This window comes from Trichosurus vulpecula, chromosome 2 (assembly GCF_011100635.1).
Source record: "Trichosurus vulpecula isolate mTriVul1 chromosome 2, mTriVul1.pri, whole genome shotgun sequence".
Classification (NCBI taxonomy): Eukaryota; Metazoa; Chordata; class Mammalia; order Diprotodontia; family Phalangeridae; genus Trichosurus; species Trichosurus vulpecula.
The window spans coordinates 335,445,414-335,468,389 of record NC_050574.1 but is presented as its reverse complement, the minus strand read 5'-3'; the positions used below and the strand labels follow the sequence as shown (position 1 = coordinate 335,468,389).

The window sequence follows — 22,976 nt, the reverse complement described above, 5'->3', positions numbered from 1 at the left end:
ATAGTTCCTGCCCTAGAGGGATTTCCACATACCTTCACATATGTTGAAAGACTAATTCTGCTTGGTAGGCAAATTTAAATACTAAGCTATAATACCCATCAAAAAAGGCTGCAGAGTAAAGGCGTTTCCTCCATAAATTCATAGATTATCAGCATTCTAGAGGAACACTCATGGCCAAAGTCTCCGCCTATTCCTGAGGAAGTGAGTGAGAATTAATCATTTAAAATGAACAAGTATAACTGGAAAAAAAGGGTTTGGTAATTTGGCAGTATTACCTTTCACCATAAAGTAGACCTTCCTCTTTTTTTTAATTAGTGCTTCTGAGAAGTCTTCTCTGGAATGAACCATTCACTCAGAAAACAAAGTTGCTTCTGCTTGCCCACGTTAATAAAGGAGATTTGGGAGTGGCATCTAATTACCTTATTATATGACAATACTTCACATTTATGTTCATGAATTAACACATAGTAACAGGGAGCAATGAGTCATTTCTACATCCAAGAAGGCGGTGCTTTAATATGACATCTTTGTACTCATTGGATGTCAGGAAAGCCTGCCTTGCTTTAAAACTGGAGTCAGGATGACTGACCTTATCATTTCATCATTTCAGTTCCAGCATCCGTATCCCTTTCTACAAAGAAATGGACACCGACATGATTGTTGGAGGCTTAAGTGAAACTAAACCTGCAACTCCAGAAATCCAAAAGATAGTTGATGAGGTAAGGTGGCGAATTCTGTGAAATGAAGGATCTTATTGAAACTAATGCGTTTGGTAACTTGATAACCATTCTCTCTCTCTCTCTCTCTCTCTCTCTCTCTCTCTGTCTCTCTCTCTCTCTCCCTCCCCCCATCTCTCTGTCTGCCTCTGCCTCTCTCTCTCTCTCTCTCTCTCTCTCTCTCTGTCTCTGTCTCTGTCTCTCTCTCTCTCCTTTTCCCTTTCCCTCTCCCTCTCCCTCTCTCCCTCTCTCTCTCTCTCTCCCTATTGTATTAGTCCTTTCAAAGAACTAGTTTTTAGGTTTGCCTATCATCTCTATGGTGTTCTCATTTGCTAGTTTATTCATTGCAGCATTTTCTGTGGTAGCAAAGAACTGGAAACAACATTAGATGGTCATTGATTCGGGGAATGGCTAACAAAATATGATACATGAATGAAATACGATTTTCATATGCCATGAAATATGAGTGTGAAGAACTTAGAGAAGCATGGAAAAACTAATTTGAGATGATGCAAAGTAAACAAAGAATGTATTGCAAAGTGATGCAAAACAAAAGGAATATACACAATGGCTATGATAATGTGAATGTGGTACAGTGACAAGAGCATCGAATTAAAACTCAGAGCAAGTGAGTTCAAATCTTACCCTCTGACTCATTACCAGTATGACCTTTGTCAACTCGCTTAATTCCCTTGGGCCCCAGTTTCCCCAAATGTAAAATGAAGGAATTGGGGTAGGTGGTCCCTGATGTCTTTTCCAGCTCTAAATTTATGATTCTATGAGAAAAAAAGACAGGACAAAAAAATAAAACTGAATCCTGTGTAATTATAATGACCAAGTCTGGTCCCAGAGAAGAGATATGAGAAGGTCTTCTTTGCAGAGGTAAGGTACTATGGGTGTGGAATGTTTCTTAGACTGTCAGACATGGTTGATTATTTTTTGTTGAAGTACTCTTTTTTCCTCCTGTATAAAAAAAATTTTTACTACACAGCATGGCTCACTGGGGAGGAAAGAGAAGAAGGATAGATCTGGAGATAAAGGTGGGGTAAAAAAGAAAGTCATCAATTTAAAAAATAAAATATTTGCTTCTCTGGGTTTTGAATATAACATTCAGAATGGCTGTATTCTTCAAGTAGAAATTTTAGAAAATGTAGGAAAGTCAACCTATTAGTAGTGAATGAATTTATATAGTTTCCTGTACCTTATGAAATCAACAGAAACAGATAATTTGCTTTATTTCTTAGACAAGATGCTGGCTGACAAAATGAAAATGTGTTCATTTCTAACTCATTGTCAATCTTTTTTATTGTCAATGAATTTAAATTGATTTCAAGATCTAGGTGTACTTATGATGCCACTAAGAAATCATTGATTCATCAGACTCAAAATACACATGTGATCATGTGAAAGGCATGACATATTGGGGATTCCTCTAAGGCGACTGAGGTCCAATCCATCTCTAAACCTGCTGCTTCTGTGATTTTCTACAACTTTGTGAGGTAATCATAGGATCACAGGGTCATAGAGCTAGACCAGGGGTTCTCTGCATTTTTGTGTCTCATTGGCAGTTTGGTGAAACTTAAGGAACCCTTCACTGAACAAAGTTTTTAAAAGCAAAACAAGAAATTCTATTTTAAAGACGTTTAAGAAAATAAAGATATAATTTCTTCATATATAAGTTCATGGACCCCTGCAATCTATCTATAGATTCCTTGAGGATCTATCCAAGTTCTCTGGCTTTAGAATCACTACAACTACAAGGTCCATCAGAAGTCATCTAGTCCAACCCCTCATTTAACTGATGATAGTGTAACTGAAGTCAGGAGAGATGACTCAGCCCTTGACATGCAGGAAGTGAAGGTCTGAGGTGGAACTTGAAACCGAGTTCCCAACACCAGAGGTAGAGCTCATTATACTCTACCTCTTTACCTGTGAGTGAAGGTACTGGCACACTCATTTGTTGTTGTTGTTTGTCCTTCATTCTCAAAGAGGACCATGACCTCAGGGAGATGATGTGACATGCAAAGGAATGAGATTTCAGTGAGAGAGGGCTGTGCAAAGTCACCAGCCTCACTTTCTCCTCCAGAGATATCTGGGTCCAGTGACCAGATATTCACAAGGATGAGTGGAGATGGCCCAGAATACAGTGGGAGATCATGGTCTTTTCAAGCTAAGGTCTTTAACAAGTCTCATTTTGACTGAGGCAACATTAGAAGTCATCATGGAGTGATTAAGGCTAAACAAGAAATGAGGCAGAGAACACTCATTTGCAGAGGAGGACAATGCATTTATACTTGTGAAAGTTAGTTCCATTACTATTTCCATAGGGATGACTATTTCTTCTCTACCCTTTTAAGGTTGGTATTATAGGTATAAATCATGGAAGTGCTATTTCAATGCTTTATCATAGTGTGGAGGTGATTCTGTGCTCTCCAAATCTATGCCAATGGAGCATAAGCTCTAGCAGGCCCTTCCTAGCCAGAAAGGCTGGGTGACAAATAGTATGCCTGTTGACCAAAGACCAGCCTAAATTAGTTATGAAGGGAACATTATCAGAAAAATGGTGAACCAGGTGATGTGAATATATTGGCCACAGCCACTCATGAAGACCATCTCTCAAGTATGTGTAACCTAGGCAGGCACAGGACATACCCACACTGACAAAATTATGTGTGCTTGAAGCATAGCCTTTCTCCTGGTTCTCATAAGCCCCTGTCTTTCTGTAGGAAGTTAGTGACAGGAACAACTACTGGAATCTCCAAGAGTGTGTGCTTGTATAAGAGACCACAGACTGGGTGGGAAGTTAGGAGATGACAGTTAGGGTGAGTGAGGTAATCCTGGGAAGGACAGGGCTCAGGGTCAAAGATGTTAAGTCTGATAATACATTGTGTAGTATGTGGGAAGCTGGGAGAAAAGTGTTCTATTGTTACTTCCCTGACTCTTCCTTCCTAAAAAAATTTTTTTTTTACCTTCAATTAATTTTTTTTCAGTGAACAAAAATCTCTTTTTTCTCTTTCTCTTACTCAACTCTTTTGGAAAAACAAAACAAAACTCTTCTAACCAACATGCATAGTGTTGAAATTAAAATCTTCCTTTGAGTTTCACCCTAAAGAAATAAGGTAGGCTCAGGAAAATGTAGCGGAAAGAGTTTATTATTATAATATCAAGGGAATACACATTACATAGGCTTGGCCCTGAGCTCAGGCTACTCTTAACCCTTTAAACAGAAACGTTCCTAAAAGAGAAGTAAATGTCTGAGGGAGGATTGGAATCCAAGCCCAATGCTCTATGCACTGTGCCAACTAGCTGCCCAACTAATTAAATCTTTTTCTTTTCCAAACAAGATGCCTCTTGATTTATTAAATTCTAGGTTGAGGTAAGTGCCACATGTGTTAATGCAAATAAAGTGTTTTGCAAATTTAGAGCAGCTAGGTGGCACAGTAGATAGAGCCTGGATTCAGGAAGACTTGTCTTCCTGATTTCAAATCTGGCCTCAGACACTTGCTAGCTGTGTTACCCTGGGCAAGTAACCTGACCCTGTTTACCTCAGTTTCCTAAAGTGTAAAATGAGCGGAAGAAGGAAATGAGAAACCTCTATACTATCTTTGCCAAAACAAACAAACAAAACAACCCAAACCAATGGGACCATGAAGAGTTGGACACCACTGAAAAGGCTGAACAAAAGAAGTATGAGATGATGCTGTGCACCTGAAATTTGGGCCTCACAATGAGTCTTTTTCTTCTCCAGGTTTAACAAAGGGATGATTGTCTTTGTACACCCAGTTCATAGCACAGTGCCTAAACACGCAGTAGGTGTTTAATAAATTTGGGTTGATTGGTTAATTGGCATGGAAAAAACTCACTGGAACCAGGAGAGATGTCCTCATGTACTTGAAGGGACAGAGAGGGATGGTGATCTCTTTGGCCCCAGAAACAGAAACAGTAGCAATGGGTGGAAGTTGAAAAGAAGCAAATTTAAGCTTGAAATGAAGAAAACCTTTCTAATAACTAGAGTTATCTAAAAGTGGAATGAGAAGGTCATGGAATCACGAATCTAGAGTTGGAAGGGACCTCAGAGGCCATTTAGTCCAGCCTCCTCATTTTACACACCATGAGGTAACTGAGTCCTCCAGGGACTTGCACAAGGTCACACGTAGTCAGGATCAGAGGCTGGATTGGAATCCAGGTCCTCTGACTCCAAAGGTAGTATTCTTCACTGTGCCACTCTGCCTCCTCACTGGGAGTCTTCGAACAAAGGCTGGATGAGCATGGGATCATAGATTTTAAAGCTGGAAGAGAGGTTAGTGGTCTAGTCAGACCCCTTTATTTTATAAATAAGGAAACTGAGGCCCACAGAAATAAAGTAACTTATTCAAGGTGACACAGGTAGTGACAGAGGCAGGACTTGAACTCAGGTCCACTGGATACAAATACAGCACTCTGTCCACTGCACCACATTGTGCTTCACCTCATTACAAATGTCATATATTGGTGATAGTTTTTCTGTTATTGGTAGGATTATGAATTGATCAGTCACTGAGGTATCTTCAAACTATGATTCTGAGAGTCTGTGTTAGCCTCCTCAGCACCTCAGAGATTTGTAGAATCCTTCCCAGAAGACATGCATTACAGTCTCTGAGGGAGCACTAGCCACCCATTACTTAAGAGGTCAATCAATCTATCAGTCACTCATTTATTCCTGGTTTACAAGAAGTCATTGCTGCTATAATTGATCCCCTCCTTTTGAAATTATTTTTATGTATTTGGTATTGACTAATTTGCATAAATATTGTATTCTTCCCAGTAGAATGCAAGCTCCTTGAGAGCAGGGTCTGGTTGTAGGTTTCTTTTTTTTTAATTGTCAGCACCTGGCACACAGCCTTAGGCACAATACACAAGAATAGATTTTTCTAAAAAAAATCATTAATTAATTAGTTGTTTAAAGAATGGATGGGGGGCAGAAAGGGGTTTGACTCATGTTTCCATGGTTGTCAATGCTGCATTGGTCACTGAGGAGACCAAACCTGGTACTGCTTTCAGATAACCACTCAATTATTCCCCCTTCTTTCTTTTCTTAAGGTCAAGTCACAGTTGGAACAAAAGACCAATGAAAAATATGACTGCTTTGAGGCTGTACAATACAGAAGCCAAGTGGTTGCTGGGAGCGTGTATTATGTAAAGGTCAGTGTTCAACAAGTCATTGAATTCTACTTAGTTCTCTTTCTATTTGGATGTATATAAAAAGTATGGGGATATTTGTCTCCTTCCCATATGAGTAACTGGAGAAATCAAAGTGTCTGCCTCAGGGGAAATATAAAGTGATGGTATGGTAACTGAGAGAAAGTGAAGGAGGCAGAAGGTAGGAAAGGACTTTGAGAAAGAGATTCATATCACCCTGAGGAGCAGAGGATGATTAACCTGGTAAGAATGGATGATGAAATGAGAGGGAGGGGGTAAGAGAGTGATGAGAGGGAGAAAAAAAGAGAATGATAAAGGCTCTCCCCAGCCCTTCACTTTGAGTAGCCAGGCAACTGGAGAGGAGTAAGACCAAGACAGGATTTACAGGAATCTTTATGTCATGGGAAGCTCTCATGTTTAAGACTGTGACTCTGAGGAGTTATATATAGACCCATGATTCTTCATTGGGGGAATTCCATTTGCTGTCACGATTCCTCTAATAACATGTTAGCCCACATGATGTTGAATTGTGGGCTTGCAAGTGGAGAGTAAGTCCCAGGATCCATTGTCTCAGACATTACTGAATGGGAACTCTAAGATAAAAGAGTGAGAAAATTCCCAAAGGACTGGGTCTTTCATGTCATCGTAGCCTCTGAAACAAGGCTGATGTGTTTATGGCCTGAATCCAACAACTAGATTACATGCTGCTTGAGAGTAAGCATCCTGTCTTGTATGAGAGCTTCACACAATGGGAGCAGCAGGTCACCACTGGTGCCCAGGATTTCAAACACAACCTTATCAAAAATTACTGAAGTACACTTTTCCAAATCCTAGACATATTTGGGGGATTTTTTCGAAATACATGATAGATTTTTATCACTGTAGTAAATTTTGGTCTGTGAATCTTCTCTACCAACACAGATCTAACCCCATTTATTGATTTTGTTGAATAACCTGAGGGAGAATCTTGGGGACTAGGGTAGTTAAATGACCTACCTAGGGTCATACAACCAATACCTATCAAAGGATTTGAACCCTCTCCAGGTACAACCCAGCATTCTATGCCTTACAGAATAATTTTAAGAGAAATATATGACCCTAGAGACCCTCTGTGTAGCCAGCAGTGGGCACACATCTGGCAATTCCATGGCCACTCCCCTGGGGATTGTGGGTAGAGATACCCAGGAATTGTAGATAGGTTGGATGCAAGCATTTCTGTCCTTAAGGTACAGCTGAATAGAATTACCACAGTGAAGTTAACAAGGGTGTATTAAAGTGCTATGGGATGTCAGCCAGGCAGGAGCATCTACTGCAGTACAGGATTGAAGGAAACGAGAATTTATTAATTGCCAACTGGGTGCTAAGCTCTTCATAAATATGATCTCATTGGATCCTTACAAATGAGATAGAGACATTTCCCAGGTGAGGAAAATGAGATGAAGTGACTTACCTAGAGTCCCACAGCCAGTAAGTGTCTGAGGTGAGATTCATACCCAGGGCTTCTTGACTCCAGGCCCATCATTCTCTCCATCTGAGGACCCTCTCTGCCAACACAGATCTGAACCCAACTATTGCCTTTGTTGATCAGTCCCAGGGAGTTACTTGGGGCCTACAATTATTAAATGACTTACCTGTTCAAAACACTACCTAGCAGTGTTGTTGGTTTCATTTACTCTGGTTTTGTAAAGATAGAACTTTGTTGAAGATAATGTGCTAAGTGCTAGTATTTGGGAGGGGAATGGGAGATAAAACACCACAGATGGTGTGTGGGATGGATTTTACGAATCCAAAAATTAACAACAGAGGCGTCTCAAGGTGAAAGTAGAAAGGAAAATTTATTACGATCCCGGGAAAGGGCCACTCGGACACCGAAGGTCTCTCAGTGTCAGAGCGCACTGGACACAGAAAATTGGGGTGTTTATATAGGTCCCTAACCGCAATTCCCCCTCCCAACCTCCTTCCTCTCAGCTTGCAGACGTAAGCTTTGAGGGTACAATCTAGACGCGATAAATCTACCCAGGGGCAAACAGTATAGTTATTTTTACAAGCAGGCCACAGTCATAAACCTCCCACCATCCTTACTTCATTCTACTATCAATCTCAAGGTAGTAAATCTGTCTTAAATGACAATGACGATTAAACAAACAGTTCGGTTATCGGTGACAGGCAGGAATTAGTTGTTAGTTACCTAATCTTGCACATCTATATTGCACCTGGCTTTTCGGCTTTCCATCCATTCTTCCCCAAACAGAGGTTCTCTTATCTTGGGGTCAATGTACAGGGGGTGAGTATCCTGTGTCTTGTGCTTATCCTCAGAGAATTTTATGGTTGCTGACTTATTCACCTCAACCCTTCTTTCTTTCAGGCCTCTCGCCATTAGGTAAATACACAGGACCTGTTCTTAACCTCGGGGGCCTTATGGTCACTAGCTAAGCTTGTGGAGGGGAAAACATCTGATCTAAGTAGAGAAATGGGACTCACTATCCTACTTATTTCTATTTATTTAATTTGTTCCCTTTTATGAGAGGTCTTCACTCGTCCCACACAGACCCTCCTCTTTTATTTGCTCAATGAAGACCTCTCACACTAATCTTGATGTATTTTCTCCTTGAGTCTAATTAGCCTATTGAGGATATAAATTGGGGTTCTACACCCCCAGCTCCCATCTTGAGCCCAAGTAGCTGGTCTATAAGTTTGAATGATCCTTTCTGGGGTTCACTCATTACCCCTTTAAGTAAGTATGGGAAGGACTGATTGACACATTGATAAATCAAAGGGGCAGTCCCCTTTATCAATACAGATACAGACACCCAAAAGAAAATAATGATGCAATTGTCCCTTTAAGATTCAAAAAGTCTTTTCCTATACAGCTGTCTGGCATCATCAATGAAGTCCTCTGGCCCTTGGTATTTGTTCCACCCGTCTCCTGTCAGCATCTTCTTCTTCTTGTCTTCTTGTAGGAACCAGCTTCTTCCATTCACCTACAAAAGTTACCTCAACACAACTTTGAGTTATCATTTCTATAACCTTTTAGTCATGCCATGTTTCCTTGATGACATTTACAAAATAAACCACAAACCATTCCTTTAACATGACTAATTGTAACAAAACTTTAGACAAGCTTGATGTTAACCAAATAATATTCTCACAAGCACTTGATCTACTCCTTCTTTCTTCCAAGAATTAAAAGACTCCAACTTCTACAAGACCTTATACAAGGCCCTTATAAACTACCCTTAATTTATATGGGACCACACACAGGAACACTAGTCCCAGTCCTATAGTAACCTAAGATGTTCCTTAATCAATTATTTTAATAAATCTGTTACTGTACTTACAAAACTTTCTGATTATAGAAATTTGCCACCAAGAGATCAGGAACTTATAGTCTAGTTTCCTGTCAACTCCAGGTAGAAGTTATGTCAAACTGCAAGCTGCATTGAGCCAGGCTCAAAGTCTGCCAAGCTTCAGCTAAGGGATCAAGTCAAGAGGGTCCCACCTCAGCATAGGCTGAACAGTTGCCCTCTTAACTTTACCATGAAATCATACCTGCAGTCCACGCCTGTCCTTCACAGGGCTGCTGCTGCATCATAGATCAGTGGCTCAGACAGCCTTCCTTGATATTCACACCTGGAGTTAGACTCAGAAAAACAGTCAGTTAACAGTCCCATTAAGTCTCTGAATGGCAAGTTTCAAAAATCAGTTTCTTAAGGAACATCTTTAAAGTGAGCCTTAAGTAGCTTGCATGCATTTTCTCCCTTGTTCATAAAATCTTCCCATTAAGATCATAAGTTATTGTTCTAACACATTTGCATCAGTTTCCCAGACTCTTCTATTCTCCTCTAACTGTGCCTGATCTGAAAGAATGAGATATTCTTCAAGAACTGAATCATATAAATATGATAGGTTCAAATATTAACTTCATCTTTACATTTTGGACCATGGAATGAATTCAAATTCAAACAACCACATTTAACTTGTTCATCAATGCAAAAATATTCTACAACTTATCTCTCTTGAAGAGACTTACACATTGAAATTCTTTCTCCCAAACTGGAAATGTCTCTGATTTAATTCCAGTAATTAATTACACCATTTGTCTTAATATCCAACTGCTTTTACATTTAAGGGCCTTACTCCACATAGATACAGAGTAACTTTAAATCCCAGCCTTAATCTATGGGATAATGATTCAACCTTACATTTGTATCTTTATTTTACAAACTTCTAAATTATTCCCATTAATATTTTCAAAGAATATTATCTTTCATATGACTATACAAGAGCACCAATTTACCCAATCATTTGAAATTACTGGATAATTCTTACTTAATATAACTTAGTACAGTCACTCAAGTTTGGTTTTCCATTTTTGAAACTTCAGAGAATTTCAGTTTATATATATATTATCTGTTGTTTTCTATCCCTACCTAAACCTTGTACCTGGTATAAGAGTCCTTTAAAATATAAAGGTCCAACCATAAATTGAATTCATCTTCCTTTTTTTCTTGTACAAAAATCCACATTTAAGATCTTACTACCTAAACACACTTATTAGCTTGAATTTCCATGACTGATAAATTTTGGAGCCAATCATACACATCTGTATATAATTCTTAGAGGAATCAATTTGGTCCTATTGCCTTTTCCTCTCAAAATTTGCTATCCTATTTAATTAGACATTTATCACATTACATCTTTGCCTTATTACTCTGTCTAATCATTTCCTCCTTTTGGAGGATGTTATCTCTATATCCTTCTGATCTTTATCTGGCCATGAACATAGGTCAAAATTGTAAGCTATTCATTCCTGTATCCTATTATAATACCTCAGAGATATTCCAATATCCATCTATTACCTAATAGATTTAGCATTGTGCTTACAAAACTTCCTGATAATATAAATTTGCTATGAAAGGAAAGAGGGACTATGTCATATATCTTAACAGAAGGAAAGAACTTCCTTAGCTCTGTTTGATTCCAGGCATGAGTCATATCTGTTAGCCAATCATATAGCCATTAGATGCTGAAAGCAGGGCTTAGGAGTAATCAGGTGGGGATTTTCCTTTTCAGAAAGGAAATAGCAGAACTGGGAAATAGAGTCAGGAAGATCCTACCTAGGTTGTGTCCAAGGTCGTCTTCAAGACTTTCTCCCAGGCATAGACATCCACCTTTAAGAATTCTCAGTCTGTAGTGCCTGCCATTCCACTACTGGCTTCATGTGACCTATACCTGTAATCAGAGCTTAAAATAATAGTAAATCGAAGTCCCATAGAATCTTAAAAAGCAAATGAATGTCCTTCAGATAGTACTGTCCCAAATTTCATTGAGCTAATAATTATCAAATCAATGTACATATCTTTTCTGTCTCCTAAAATACTTCCTCATATTTTCTCAACATAACAACTATGTAGGGGACAGGAAGGGCTTGAATAACTCCCATTTGTCCCCAAACCTTCTTACATGCCTTTTGTATTTTTTTTTATCTTTTTTTTTATTATTATTTATCTTTTCTAAATCTCTCAAACCCATTATTCAGCTTTCCTTTATGTTTCAACCATAAGACAAAAATAGCTCATAAATTAGTACTTCTTACTGACATAACTGTCTATACTGGAATCCCATTCCAGCTCCCTAAACAAAACAAAGAGGTTAATGACCAACCTCACAGGCTGATGGATTTATGTCCCTGCTTACTCATTCTGGAGGAAAGGGACACTTTTAGGAATTAAATCTTATACACACTGGTAAGCTCTAACTTGCTTAAAATCACAAAAATACTTTTCATCCTGATGTTAAAAGGAATACTCACTAAACTTTTCTGAAGAAAATTATTTGGAAAGTTTTAAAATGATAACATCTCTTTTTTCTTTCCTTAAAGCAAATTAACCCTTAAACATTAGAATTCATTAACTAAGTTGGTGGAAGATGTCCTCATTCTCAAATATTTATACAGAATTCCTAGATATTACAAAGTTCCTTAGTTAAAAAGATGTTGCAATGTGGAGGACACTTAGTTTCTTAAGTTAAGAACATACCCAATTAAATTAGCCTTATCTTTGTTTCAGTTAAACCTCAATTTCAATTCTTAATATAACAACATCCAGATTATAAGAGGAATTGTTTTTTTTTTTCTAACAACATAGGTCAAATCAAATCTGGAGTCATAATCACTAGTGGTAACATTTTAATTTCTAAGGCCCAATACTCTTAGCATTGTAAAGATTATAAAATCACATTTCTTAACAGTTTATAGTATCCTGAATTGACTGAAATTGCAAGAGGAGATTCTTGTTTAAACAGGGCCTGTATAAATACTTGACTTATAGCAAAAACAATTTTAGCTGAACTTCCTTTTAGATAAAGACAAAACTTGGATTTCTTAGGTTATAGCAATTGTCCAGCTTCTTAACCTAATACAATTCTAACAAATTTCAGATTATAGAAACATCAATCTCATTACCAACACATGGAGATTTAAAAGTAATATTACTTGCTCATAACCAGATATAACAGTTTCAAACTATCACATTTTTATCATACCCTTTTTAAAGACCAATTCATATACATGACAAAATTTAGACCTCACAAGGGTTTCTCAAATTTACAGCTTAAGAGAACTATAAAAATACAATTTAGAAATAAGATGACTTCAATTACGTTTTCAGATTATCACATATAGAAATTATTAATCCAATTACTTCTGGTATTTATATATATTAATACATTAATATATATAAATACATACATTAATACATCAATACCTTAAATATTAGCTTTAGCCAAATTAAAATGCCCCATGAATTTGAGAGAGGTGTGGCCACGTCCCTTTGTGTGGCGGCAAGAACTTGGGGGCTTGAGAGGAGAGGTTCCTCTGCTTGCCTCCCCCCTTTTTCCCAATCAGAGGAGGATAATCTCAAATTCCTTACCATTACTTTCTTCCCTTATCTGATCCAGGATGGGAATCTGCTAAAAGGTTTTAGCTGCTCTAACTTTTATCGCAGCCCTGGCTCGGTCAGAGACAGGACAACTAACTTTCACCTGGGTGAATTTCACTCCTGTGTTCACTCCTTAAAAACTTTCTTTATCCAATCAGGAGTAACACATTTCCCTTAAATCTGAGGGAAAAGTTTCCCACTCTCTTTCTTATTTCTCTTCACCCCAAATTTGGCCAGAACTTGGAATGGAGGGAAAAAGAAAGAGCACTTTTCCTACAACTTCCCAAAAGTTTCCAAAACTTTTACTCTCAAAACCTCTATTTACACTGTCCATGCAAATAGATTATATCTTCCTGACACTTCTCTTACTCTCTTTAATGAGTGACTGTTCAGTCTCTCAACCTGTTTCCTTTTCTCCCCAGCCTTCCAGGGACCTTTCTTTTGTTAATTACTTCCTTTTCAACTTCCCTTTTCCACCTAAAAATACTTTTCTCTCTCTTTCTCCCCCTCCCGCTCTCTGATGCTGCCTGCTGCCACAGTCAGAGAGGAAGGGGAAAGAAAGGGCTGCACTCTTAGAGATAACACACTCTCTTCACACAGAAACACAGACAGATACAGAGAGAAATCCACAGAAAGAATCCAAAAGCTCAGGGGGGATTGCCAGACATCCCCAGATTCCTTTCTTTTCTCTTTTTCTATCCCAGCATCTCTAAGCCTACTCCCAGAGAGCTACCTTCAGGGATATTAGCTGTCTTACACTGTTCCTTTCTCAAGACTTCCCAAAGTCTTATCCGGGGGGACAGGGACCCTACAGACACCAACTGTCTAGTTTCTCCCTCTCTCGTCCACCCCACTCCAGGGGACAGGGACTCTACAGACACCAACTGTCTAGTTTCTCCCTCTCTCGTCCCCTCCCGGTCACCCAAGGCCCCATTGCCCTGGGCCGTGTGCACACCACTTACGGACCGATCAGCAACCCAGCTTCCTCAGCTGTCTCTGCAGTCTCTGCAATCTTCGCTAGCACAATCAGGAGCTCCGTTCTATTTCGTCTCTACTTTCTCCGAGTTCCTCTCTTCGAGATCTTTTGTCCTGCCAGGAAGAGCTCTCCCCCAGCGAAACCCCAGGGCCTCCGGAAAAACGGAGTGGGTACCCTGCCCCAGAGGTCGCGACGGGACAGCTTCCTCCCAGGCGAGGACTAAATCTCGGTGGGACCTCCAACTGTGTGGGATGGATTTTACGAATCCAAAAATTAACAACAGAGGCTCTCAAGGTGAAAGTAGAAAGGAAAATTTATTACGATCCCGGGAAAGGGCCACTCGGACACCGAAGGTCTCTCAGTGTCAGAGCGCACTGGACACAGAAAATTGGGGTGTTTATATAGGTCCCTAACCGCAATTCCCCCTCCCAACCTCCTTCCTCTCAGCTTGCAGACGTAAGCTTTGAGGGTACAATCTAGACGCGATAAATCTACCCAGGGGCAAACAGTATAGTTATTTTTACAAGCAGGCCACAGTCATAAACCTCCCACCATCCTTACTTCATTCTACTATCAATCTCAAGGTAGTAAATCTGTCTTAAATGACAATGACGATTAAACAAACAGTTCGGTTATCGGTGACAGGCAGGAATTAGTTGTTAGTTACCTAATCTTGCACATCTATATTGCACCTGGCTTTTCGGCTTTCCATCCATTCTTCCCCAAACAGAGGTTCTCTTATCTTGGGGTCAATGTACAGGGGGTGAGTATCCTGTGTCTTATGCTTATCCTCAGAGAATTTTATGGTTGCTGACTTATTCACCTCAACCCTTCTTTCTTTCAGGCCTCTCGCCATTAGGTAAATACACAGGACCTGTTCTTAACCTCGGGGGCTTTATGGTCACTAGCTAAGCTTGTGGAGGGGAAAACATCTGAGTAGAGATAATGGCTTTACAGAAAGGAAAATATCTAAGTAGAGAAATGGGACTCACTATCCTACTTATTTCTATTTATCTAATTTGTTCCCTTTTATGAGAGGTCTTCACTCGTCCCACACAATGGGAACAGTGAGCACATAGGGCTATGCCTCAAGGAACACAGCATTGGAAGGAAGGCACATGATACACAAAGACCACAACGTTTCCAAAGAGGCATGGGTAAAAATCAAAAAAGGGAACCCATGTTTTTGTATGACATGTATTTTTTTTCTACATAGTTAGACAATTAAATCTTTAAAAATACATGAAACTCTGGCACAGAGGCACAATTCAAATTCAAAATAGCAGTTGAACCTATTATTATAAATGAATTGTTGAGGTATTCAAAAACCCAGGTGCTTAACAACTAGAGTCAGCTCTGTTATAATGAAAATGATGTGGGATCAGATTCTGGCTCAGCTGCTAATTACCTTGTGACTTTTCACAAGGGAAGTGAAAGGAATGGTGGGGGGAGGGGTGGGTTAAGAACAAGTATTTATCAAGCAGCCTTTATGTTCTAGGCACTATGCTAAGCTCTTATTTGATCCTCACAATAGCCTTATGACTTAGCATAAGCATAGGCAAAGTGGATTTTTGTTAATATTATTTGGAGTTGGGTTTTCCAGGATCTGTGACCATTAACAGTCTCTTGTCCCCACGTATTAGATATGAATTCTATGGTTCAAAACATCACCATGACCCATGTAGATTGTAAGAGCGAGGTGTTGCCTGTTTAGATTGTAAAGGTCAGGACCCTGGAGGCGTAGAGTGTAAATATAAAGGAGGCTGGCACTGGTCAGTGAGTGGGGAAACTTTAGGGTTGAATGCACAAGCTAGGTTGTTGTGTGTGCCTTGATTGGGCCACCCTGAGGCTTGGAGGGGAATCTATATTTGCCTCAACTGGTATTCATTGAGGCTTGAGGGGATTTACGTGAATGCACAAGTCGTGCCCATTTCAACTCACCCCACTGAGACATAGGGGGAGTTGTCCCCCCCCCTTCTAGTCAGCTTTGGAATGCTATAGGAGTTGGTGCTCAGTAGCCCTTGTGAGAAGGTTAGATAGAATAAAGTCTCCATTGTTTAATGAAAATAAGATTGTTAACCCCTTTGAAGCTGTCTTTCCTTTATAAAAGCAGATCAAAGAACTTGTGCTAGGAGGCCATCCTGGGTGTGCTAGAGTGCTTGCTGATACCCTTAGGTAGTATTGTCATCCCTTTGTGCAGATCAAGAAAATCAGCTGAGGAAACTGAGGCAGACAGGAAATGTCTGAAGGTCTTCCTAATGCTAGGCCCATCATTCTATCCACTGCATGCCCTGGCTGCCTTACAAGTGACTCACCTCACTGGGACATAGTTTCCTTAACTACCAAATGATCAGACTGGACCAATGTCCCTTCCAGTTTGAAATCTATCATCTTAACTAATGGTACCATGATATTGCTGCCTATCTGAGTATTCTTGTTCCCTGGACCTCTGTGGGACTCAATTCCCTTAGCCTTAAAAATAAAACTCAATCATCTCTCAGGCCACTTACTGCTATAATTTTGTTTTCACAACATAAATAAGCTCATCCATAGTTTACAATAAAAATGTACAATTCCCATCAGATGTCATCTAGTCAAAACTGCTACCCTAAATACGAATGTACCTAATACAATGATCCTGAGAGGTGAGAGGCATTGGGTTGGAATACATGTCACTGATTTTCCTTTTCTCTTTATTTGCAGGTACATATTGGGTGTAATCGATATGTACATTTGAATATATATGAACCTCTCCCTCACAGGAATGAACGAATCAAGCTTTCAGACTACCAGACTGGCAAAACCAAGGAAGATGAAATAACTTCTTTTAGAGGCACAGTCTAAAATGCATTTGGTTACTTTCATGAGCATCCTGTATCAATAAGCACAATTGAAATGAAGCATGAATGTTTGTGAAGTTGATTTTGACTTTGATTATGTTAATTTTAGTCAATGTTCCCTCTTTTCCTGGTTTTTATTCTTTACTGTAAGTGATGCCTCACTGGATAGAGGAAGGATACATTTAGAAATAAAATGATATAAGAATAAAATATATGAATTACAATTTTTAATCAGTTCAAATATTATTTGCTTTAAATTACTTCACATCTCTGCTCGTTCCACAGTAGACACTGCTTTTGAATAGTCAAGGAACATTAGGTTACACTATAGAACTGCCAAGAAAATTCGTGTAGCACTCTCTCTGGACTCCTCTCTCAATTTGTACTTGCAGTTATGGGTTTGGTTCCCAAATAAGAGCTGCTGTCCCAGGTAGTAGGGGCAACCTGTGGGTATGCAACACTAATATATCTCAAGAGCCCCATTAACCATCAGCCAGGAGATACAATTAGCAAAGACATCTAGTCAGATGTCATAGAAAGACTAGTATTTACCAAACATTCCCCATCACACACATACACACCATAAACCTGGGGTATACTCTCCCACAAATACAGTGTCCATGGGGAAAGTGGACTCAAACTTGGAGTACAGTGGTAGTGAGGTACATGTGCCGGATACACGTGTGGCAAATCCAACTCACAACTCCTGGTACTACATGACCTAGAAACTGTTTCTCTCCAGGGAAGTTGTTCAGCTGCATGTCCAGGGTCTGCTCTCTATAGTCTGAAACTCTTCTCTGTTTCTTCATGTTCCTTGAAGCTGCTTCCATCCTAGAATGGCCATCTCCTTATATACATGTCTATTTGAAGGTAGACCAAAATTGCTGGGGATGAAATGACAGTTCTTCTCTACTGCCTATACTAGGGAGTAGTATTTACCTGTCACTTTTAGCACTACCTGGATGATTTCTAGGCATTCCCTTATCATCAAAAACAGTGGATAGCCCTGCCTTCTTTTGAAGCTGCTCCTTAACTAACATCTAATCCAAATGTCTTTCCCCCATTACTCGCCACAGTTCTTTCTACCTGTGGTTAGTACTTAATTAAATATTCTTGATAGAGTCAACTTCCTCACTGAGGCTTGTGCTCACTTGATCTGAGAGCTGGAAGCTTCTTACTGCCTTCTACATCCAGGTGTAGGGACTCAAGAGAAAATGGAAAAGATAGCCATTTTTATCATTTTGTTCTGCCTACTTTTCATTAAGAGAAGTTTTGAGCACTTCAAATATAATTTATAACACCACTTGGCACTTAATAGCTGTTTGTCCCTGGTCAAGTCATGGAACCTAATCCTGTCTGAGTTTTCCTATCTGTAGATTATGGATAATAAGGACATCTTTCTCCCAGGATTGAGGTGAGGATTAAATTGAAGAATAGTTGGAAAATGCTTCACAAACATTAAATTACTATAGAAACATTGGCTATTTTTTTTTGATTACCATTCCTTGGCTCTTCATCTCATAGTAAAGTCAGTTGGCTAAAACATACAGATTAGTCACATTTAATTCTCATTGATATTCAAAACAGAGTAAAGGAAGCCATTTCTTCTAATGGATAGGGTACAGGCTTTAGAATCAGGGAAAATTTGAGCAAAAAATCCTAACTCCAAGCTCTATAAATCTGGTCAAGGAAGAACTGCTCTGTGCCTCACTTTATTATTCACCTAGAGGTGAATAAATGAGGAGGTTGGAGTCAGTGGCTTAGATGGTACCTTCCCACTCTAAATATGTGCTCTCAACCAAAGTACATTTCTATGCCTCCTTCACGCAGCCTCTACCTATATTGCAAGAAGGAGCCCTAGCAAGACCAAATCTGCAACTATACCAGACTACTTAGAAATATAGTGCCTGAGGGGCGGAGCCAAGATGGCCGCATGAAGGCAGCGTCTTACCGGAGCTCTCTCACAAGGTCAGTCAGATTCCTTTAAAAAAGTGAATTTGAGCAGATTTCAGAGAGTCAGAAACCGCGAGCAGTCTGCGTGGGGCAAATTTCCGAGCCAGGAGAGTCTGAAAGACTGGGGGCACGAACCTGTAGGCCGGGAGAGTGCTTGGTGCGGAGCTGCTCCAGACCAAGGTGGAAGCGGCTGGCCCGAAAATCCACGTGGGAGAAGGGCTGGGAGAAAGCTGGGCACCCGAAACCAGCGGAGATCCCCAGGCCTCCCAACACAGGATGGCAGTTTGTGGAAGCGAGGAGAGGCAACGCAACGCCACTGGCCATGAAATACCGAATCCTGAGGCTTGCAGCCCAAATATATTAAACGCGGCCTCTTGAACTTCCGGGAGGCGTGATGGCCAGGTAAAGGGCTCTAATCCCTCCCCTCCCCACCCAGAGAATTCCTCAGGAAAAAAAAAGAGAGAAAGCTGGAACTAAGCAGAAAGTAGTGGGGCTTCAGTGGTCAAATAGTAGAAGTTCATCAGTCCCAGAGGGGCAGAGTCGGCAGGGGTCAACGCCAGGAGCCCAGATGTAATCTTGCTCCCCCAGGGGAAGTGCCAGATATCAGCTCAAACAACAAACAGCTGAGACCATTGCTGATAAGCAAGTGCTGGAGAGCACCCATAGGGAGTGAGAAGCCAGAGAGCCAGACCCCTCCCCCACACCTCAGGAAACTGAAGGCTAAAATTCTAGACTCACAACCCCCAGGATAAGAAAGCTGGGACAGAAAGCCCTGAGGCCCAAAGGTAGATATTCATTGTAAAACCAGGAAAAGGCAATCCAACATGAAGAAGAACACAAAAAAACCGAGGACAATAGATTCCTTTTATGGAGACAGGCAGGATCAAAATACCAACATAGAAGAGGACAGCAACGATACTGTAGATACATCAGATACCTCAAAAGGTAATATGAACTGGTCTCCAGCCCAAAAAGCACTGCTGGAAGAACTAAAGGAGGATTTCAAAAACCAAATTAGGGAGCTAAAAGAAAATATGGGAAAAAAGATTGGCGAAATGGCTACGGAGATTCAGAATCTAGAGAGAGAAAATGACACCCTGAGAGGTAAAATCAACCAATTGGAAAAGGACACTCAAAAGCAAAATGAAAACACTAGCTCATTAAAAGTTAGACTTCAGCAAGTGGAAGCTAATGAATCTATGAGGCATCAAGAAGTAGTAAAACAAAATGTAAAGAATGAAAAAATAGAAGAAAATGTGAAATATCTGATTGGCAAAACAACTGACCTGGAAAATAGATCCAGGGGAGACAATTTAAGAGTTATTGGTCTACCGGAAATCCACGATGAATAAAAGAGCCTTGACAGTATCTTCAAAGAAATTATCAAAGACAACTGCCCAGAGGTCCTAGAACCAGAGGGCAAAATAGTCATTGAAAGAATTCACCAATCACCTCCTGAAAGAGATCCCAAACTGAAAACACCAAGAAATATTATAGCCAAACTTCAGAGCTATAAACTCAAGGAGAAAATACTGCAAGCAGCCAAAAAGAAGCAATTCAAATATCATGGAACTACAGTCAGGATCACGCAGGATCTCTCAGCTTCCACATCAAAAGACAGGAGATATTGGAATATGATATTCCGAAGGGCAAAGGAGCTTGGACTACAACCAAGGATCAACTACCCAGCAAAACTAAGCATAATTTTCCAGGCAAGGCAATGGACATTCAATGAAATAAGGGAATTCCAGACCTTCCTGATGAAAAGGTCAGAACTCAATGGAAAATTTGATCTCCAAATACAAACCTCAAGAGAGACATAAAAAGGTAACCAGGGGGAAAAACCCCACAAACCTTATTAACCAATAAGGGCAGGTTGTTTACATCTTTATGTGGGATTATATCATCTTATGTATGTTTTATATATATATATATGTATATATATATATATATGTATATATATATATATATATATACACACACATATATAAGTCAGTCTTGAGAATGGTACAGCTATTATGACAATTGAAAGGGATATACATAGGTTGTGAATGCCTGTATAAATTAACTGATGTAAAGATATAAAATATAAGTAAGAGATATAAAGGGAGGGCTATGAGAGAAGCAGTAAGGAGGTAGTAGAAAAGGGTAAATTTACACCAAATGAAGTGGCACAAAAACATATTATAGTAGAGGGAAAGAAGGGAGGGAGAAGAGCGGTATTTGAGCTTTACTGTCATCTGATCTAGTTCAAGAAGGGAATAACATACTCTGATAAGTTTAGAAATCTAACTTATCCTACGGGAAGCAGGAGGGGAAGGGGGGAAAAAAGGGAGGGGGGTGGTCAGAAGGGTGAGGAGAAGTAGCAAGTGGGGAATGGTAAGACAAGGGAGGGGAATAAAGAGGGAGGGTTATCTGAGGAAGGCAGCGGTCAAAAGCAAAACTTTGTTGAGGAGGAGAAGGGGTAAGGGAGAAATAAAAGCATAAACAGGGGGAATTAGGATGGAGAAAAAGACACAGATAGAAATCGTAACCCTGAATGTGCAGGGGATGAACATTCTCATAAAACAGAAGCAGATAGCAGAATGGATTAAAAACGATAATCCTACAATATGCTGTTTACAAGAAACGCATTTGAAACAGGGGGATACACGTAGGGTAAAGGTAAAAGGCTGGAGTAAAATATATTGTGCCTCAGCTAAAGTAAAAGAAAAGCAGGTGTAGCAATCCTAATCTCAGACAAAGCAAAAGTAAAGATAGATTTAATTAAAACAGATAAGGAAGGACATTATATCCTGCTAAAAGGCACCATAAATAATGAAGCAATATCATTGCTTAACATATATGCACCAAGTGGTAAGGCATACAAATTCTTAGAGGAGAGGTTAAGGGAGTTACAGGAAGAAATAGAGAGCAAAACTATAATATTGGGAGACATCAACCTCCCCCTTTCTGAACTTGATAAATCTAACCTCAAAATAAAGAAGAAAAAAGTTAAGGAGGTGAACAGAATTTTAGAAAAGGCACATATGATAGACCTCTGGAGAAAACTGAATGGGGATAAAAAGGAATATACTTTCTTCTCAGCGGTACATGGCACATACTTAAAAATTGACCATGTACTAGGGCATAAAAACCTCACAATCCAGTGCAGAAAAGCAGAAGTAGTCAATGCATCCTTTTCAGATCATGATGCAATAAGAATCATTTTTAATAAAGTACCATGGAAAAATAAGCTAAAAACTAATTGGAAACTAAATAATTTAATTCTAAAGAATGAGTGGGCCAAAGAACAAATCAGAGAAACAATTAATAACTTCATTCAAGAGAATGACAATAATGAAACAACATACCAAAACTTATGGGATGCAGCAAAAGCAGTTCTTAGGGGAAGTTTTATATCCCTAAATGCCTACATGAATAAAATAGGGAAAAAGGAGATCAATATTCTGGGCATACAGCTGAAAAAGCTAGAAAAAGAGCAAATTGAAAACCCCCAATTAAATACCAAATTAGAAATAATGAAAATCAAAGGAGAGATTAATAAAATTGAAACCAAGAAAACTATTGAATTAATAAATAAAACAAAGAGCTGGTTTTGTGAAAAACCAATAAAATTGATAAACCTTTGGCCAATTTGATTTAAAAAAAGAAAGAAGAAAATCAAATTACCAGTATCAAAAATGAAAAGGGTGAGGTCACCTCTAATGAAGAGGAAATCAAAACAATAATTAGGAATTATTTTGCCCAAGTGTATGCCCATAAATTTGACAACCTTAGAGATATGGATGAATATCTATAAAAACATAAACTGCCCAGGCTAACAGAGAAGGAAGTGAAATTTCTTAATAACCCCATATCAGAAAAAGAAATTGAGCATGTCATCAATGAACTCCCTAGGAAAAAATCTCCAGGGCCAGATGGTTTTACATGTGAATTCTATCAAACATTTAAAGAACAACTAATTCCAATACTTTGTAGACTACTTGGGAAAATAGGTGAAGAAGTAGTCCCACCAAATTCTTTTTATGACACAAATATGGTACTAATACCCAAACCAGGCAGAGTCAAAACAGAGAAAGAAAATTATAGACCAATTTCTCTAATGAATATTGATGCAAAAATTTTAAATAAAATATTAGCAAAAAGATTGCAGCACCTCATCATGAGAATAATACACTATGGCCAGGTAGGATTTATTCCAGGAATGCAAGGCTGGTTCAATATTAGGAAAACTATTAGCATAATTGACCATATCAACAACAAAACTATCAGAAACCATATGATCATCTCAATAGACGCAGAAAAAGCCTTTGACAAAGTACAACACCCATCCCTATTAAAAACACTAGAAAGCATAGGAATAAATGGAACC

The 22,976-nt window shown here is 39.3% G+C and overlaps 1 protein-coding gene across 1 annotated transcript; it reads left to right on the top strand.

Moving 5' to 3' along the window:
• Positions 1 to 641: 641 nt before the first annotated feature.
• On the top strand, positions 642 to 16,652 carry LOC118837126 (cystatin-A-like). The gene is made up of 3 exons (XM_036744103.1): positions 642 to 719; positions 5,796 to 5,897; positions 16,512 to 16,652. Exons 1-3 carry the CDS (start codon positions 642 to 644, stop codon positions 16,650 to 16,652), a joined length of 321 nt encoding a protein of 106 aa, XP_036599998.1.
• The last annotated feature ends 6,324 nt before the right edge of the window (positions 16,653 to 22,976 follow it).

Excerpts from the sequence above, each read along its gene's own strand:
- LOC118837126 (XM_036744103.1), top strand. The coding sequence starts at position 642 with ATGGACACCGACATGATTGTTGGAGGCTTAAGTGAAACTAAACCTGCA. Across the intron at positions 720-5,795 it reads TCCAAAAGATAGTTGATGAG|GTCAAGTCACAGTTGGAACA; the intron begins GTAAGGTGGCGA and ends TCTTTTCTTAAG. Across the intron at positions 5,898-16,511 it reads GGAGCGTGTATTATGTAAAG|GTACATATTGGGTGTAATCG; the intron begins GTCAGTGTTCAA and ends CTTTATTTGCAG.